Source organism: Trypanosoma grayi (assembly GCF_000691245.1).
Source record: "Trypanosoma grayi strain ANR4 Tgr_247_V1, whole genome shotgun sequence".
Classification (NCBI taxonomy): Eukaryota; Euglenozoa; class Kinetoplastea; order Trypanosomatida; family Trypanosomatidae; genus Trypanosoma; species Trypanosoma grayi.
The window spans coordinates 12,829-15,916 of NW_008825866.1; the positions used below are offsets into that span (position 1 = coordinate 12,829).

The 3,088-nt window shown below is 59.8% G+C and overlaps 1 protein-coding gene across 1 annotated transcript; it reads left to right on the forward strand.

The window, feature by feature from the left end:
- Positions 1–23: 23 nt before the first annotated feature.
- DQ04_02471070 (hypothetical protein) lies at positions 24–2,318 on the forward strand (the record flags this gene model as incomplete). The annotated part of the gene is made up of 1 exon (XM_009311917.1): positions 24–2,318. One exon carries the CDS (start codon positions 24–26, stop codon positions 2,316–2,318), a length of 2,295 nt encoding a protein of 764 aa, XP_009310192.1.
- Between the last annotated feature and the right edge of the window lie 770 nt (positions 2,319–3,088).

The window sequence follows — 3,088 nt, forward strand, 5'->3', positions numbered from 1 at the left end:
GAGTTGAGAAGAGTTGTGCGTCCATGGGGTGTGTGCCGAGCCGTGAGCTGCACGAGAACCCCGCGTCCCTTCAGTTCACGCGCAGCGGGGCGCTGCGGCTCGCGCATGTGCCGCTCACACCGCACTTCTTCCCGTCGCCCGACTGCCTGGCGTTCCGGCAGCTGCACGCCTGTCGCGACGCGCAGTCAGCGAAGTACGGCTTCGGCGTCGCCGGTCCGTCTCGGTGGCGGCGGCTGGTGGGGGATGACTGGAACGGCGTGTGCGATGAGGAGTTGGAGCCCGACCCGTCGGCGATGTACCGCGTCGACGAGGACTTCCTGCTTCACGGGGAGTGCAACAGCGGCACCCACAAGAACAGCACTGGCGAAAGCAGAGGGTGCAGTACAAGTGGGAGCCAGCAAGACTTTTCCTTCTTCCGCGAGCCAGCGGAGTTGTACCGTGTGCTGGTGACGCACGGGGCCGTCCCCGCCATGACGGACACCAACGCGGAGATGCGGGCCTTGTTCGAGGAAGAGCGCGCGTGGCGCAACGCCAGGACAGTGATACAGCAGCACCGTCAACGCCAACGCGCCACGAAAAAGGGAAAGGATGATGGTATGGATTCCAAAGAAAAGAAGCGGGGAGAGGAGGAGGCGGCTACGGTTCGCGCCGCAGAGCAAGTGCCGCCGCCCCGTCGTTTTCTCCGTGCACTTCCGTGTGCCGTGCTGGCCGTCCTCACACCTGAGGAGGTGGAGCAGCAGCAACAGCCGTCAGAGCCACACGGTGCCGCCATTCCTCGCGACGGCGCGCTACACCTGTTGGAGTGCGGCAACACGCTCTTCCTCGTTGCGCAGCTGCACGAAACGTGTATTGTGCCGCCCACGCCCGTTCGTGTCGTCGGCTGCGAGTCGCTGCTTCCCGCCGTGTGCCGCGGAACGCCGTGGCTGCGCGGACACAGCGCAGACCCTGAAGAGGACGCCTACATCGAGAGCCTTCCGTCATGCCAGCAACCACCGGTGCTTTGCGCCTGCCACTTCTGCGAGGCCTCTGTGTGTGCCAAGGCGTTCAGCCGCGCACGTATCACCGGCTTCGGCCACTACGCAATGCACTCGCGCATGGCCGGCATGGATGAGCCCATCACGCGTCCAGTGTGGCACATCGGGCTCGCTTCGAACGTGTCACTACTTCGTATCAGTGCGGAGCTGCGGCAGCTCGTGCGGGCCACAGCGTTCCCGACTGGTGCCACTGCGAGTGTGCGTGGGAACCGATTTCTCTTTCGCATGCATGAGGAAGCCGTGCGGGCGGTGTGCTCTCTCTGCGCCACTGCGGCCGGTGGTCTCTCACCGCAGCCGCCGTGCCCACACATGAAGGAACAACAACAACAGCAGCAGCAGCAGCAGCAACTTGGAGCGGACCCCAACGACTACGAATACGCTGGGTGTGTCGGTGTCCACCCAAGGAGCGGTGAGTTGTGCGTCCCGACGCGTATTCTCTCGACTCTGCAGCAGCGCCGGCTAAATGCCGCTGAGGNTAATGAGGGAAAAATGTGCGACAGCAAGCCGCGGCTGTTGTGCGTTGTTGTTGCTCCCTGGCAGACGGCGACAACGACGGTCATTTGCGAAGGAGGCGCCGAAGACGAGGACGCGGCGCACGTCACATTTCACGACGGGGATCTCATCACATACGATGATGCGCACGAGCGGTGGGTGTTGTTGGCCCAGCCCAGTGTGGCATTAGAGGACGTGCTGCTAAGCTGGGTGAAGAAGACACTCGCAGGCGCTACCTTTCGCTACGGCGACGATGGCTGGCTGCGAGACCGGCATCGCCGCATTGTGCAGGACGGTCGCTTCTACATCTGGTGCGTTGTCCACGACGGCCTCCCGTACTTCTTTGGCGTCATTCCGGTCTTTGCAAAGGAGCAGCGCCGAAGACAACAACTGCGCAAGCGGAAGAAGTCGCTAAGGCTTGAATCAACTGAGAAGCACCAGCAACAACAAGAACAACAGGAGCAGGAGCAGGAGCAGCAACGCCAGGCCACCGCCACCATGCGGGAGCGAGAAATCTGCCACACGATGAGGCGTGTGTCGGTTCNACTGCGCAAGCGGAAGAAGTCGCTAAGGCTTGAATCAACTGAGAAGCACCAGCAACAACAAGAACAACAGGAGCAGGAGCAGGAGCAGGAGCAGGAGCAGCAACGCCAGGCCACCGCCACCATGCGGGAGCGAGAAATCTGCCACACGATGAGGCGTGTGTCGGTTCCCATCGCAGGGAATAGTGAGGTGGCGAGATTTTTTTGCAACGGGTGTTTCACGTGGAACCCGTACGGCAGGCGAGGCTAAACTACCCGCTCTTCTCTTGCTGTGGTCTGAGCATTCCGCTTAGCGCGGAGGAAAATATTCCCATTAGTTCGTTTATCGTTTTTGTTTTCTTTTTTTTTTTTTTCTGGGGCCCTCACACAACTTTCGCTCCTTAATGATTGCTGTAAAGACTTAAGCATGAGATGTAGTGTGGAATGTTGTTGCTGTGTGTTGTGTGTTGTTGTTTTGCACCATGATATGATGATCTCTTTGTTGTGTTGTGCCTTTTTTTTTTCGTTTTCGCCTTCTCTGTTCCTGTCTTCGTACTTCCTCTGTAGTGCTTCCTCTTCCTCCGCGTGTAAGCCTGCCACTGTCTGGCGCTGGCAACACGGCTTTCTCATCCTTCTGTTTATTCATCACGGAGGGCGCAGTAGAGAGTCATGCACCGCTTTGTTCTCCCACCTGTGCTGATGCAGGTGGTGGTGGCGGTGTGGCTCTGTGGCGTGAACGACATGGCCTTAAGGGGGGAAGCAGCTGCCACGAACTCCGCCATGCTCGCGAGTGGTGGAGGGGTGGGAGGTGAAGGGGTGCGTTGTGCTTCCTCGATGGTCGTGCTTTGCCGCCGCGTTGGGTGTGCGCTTCGTTGCATTGCCTGTCTTCGCCGTAGTCGTTGATGCTAGCAGCCAGGGGGGATGCGGAGGTGAGGATGTTTGTCTACTTCGGAGGGATGCCGGTCTTGTGGGTGCAAGAGTACCTCTTTTTGGTGACGATGACGGCTGTGGGGATCCCATGTATGCATCTGTGTGTGTGTG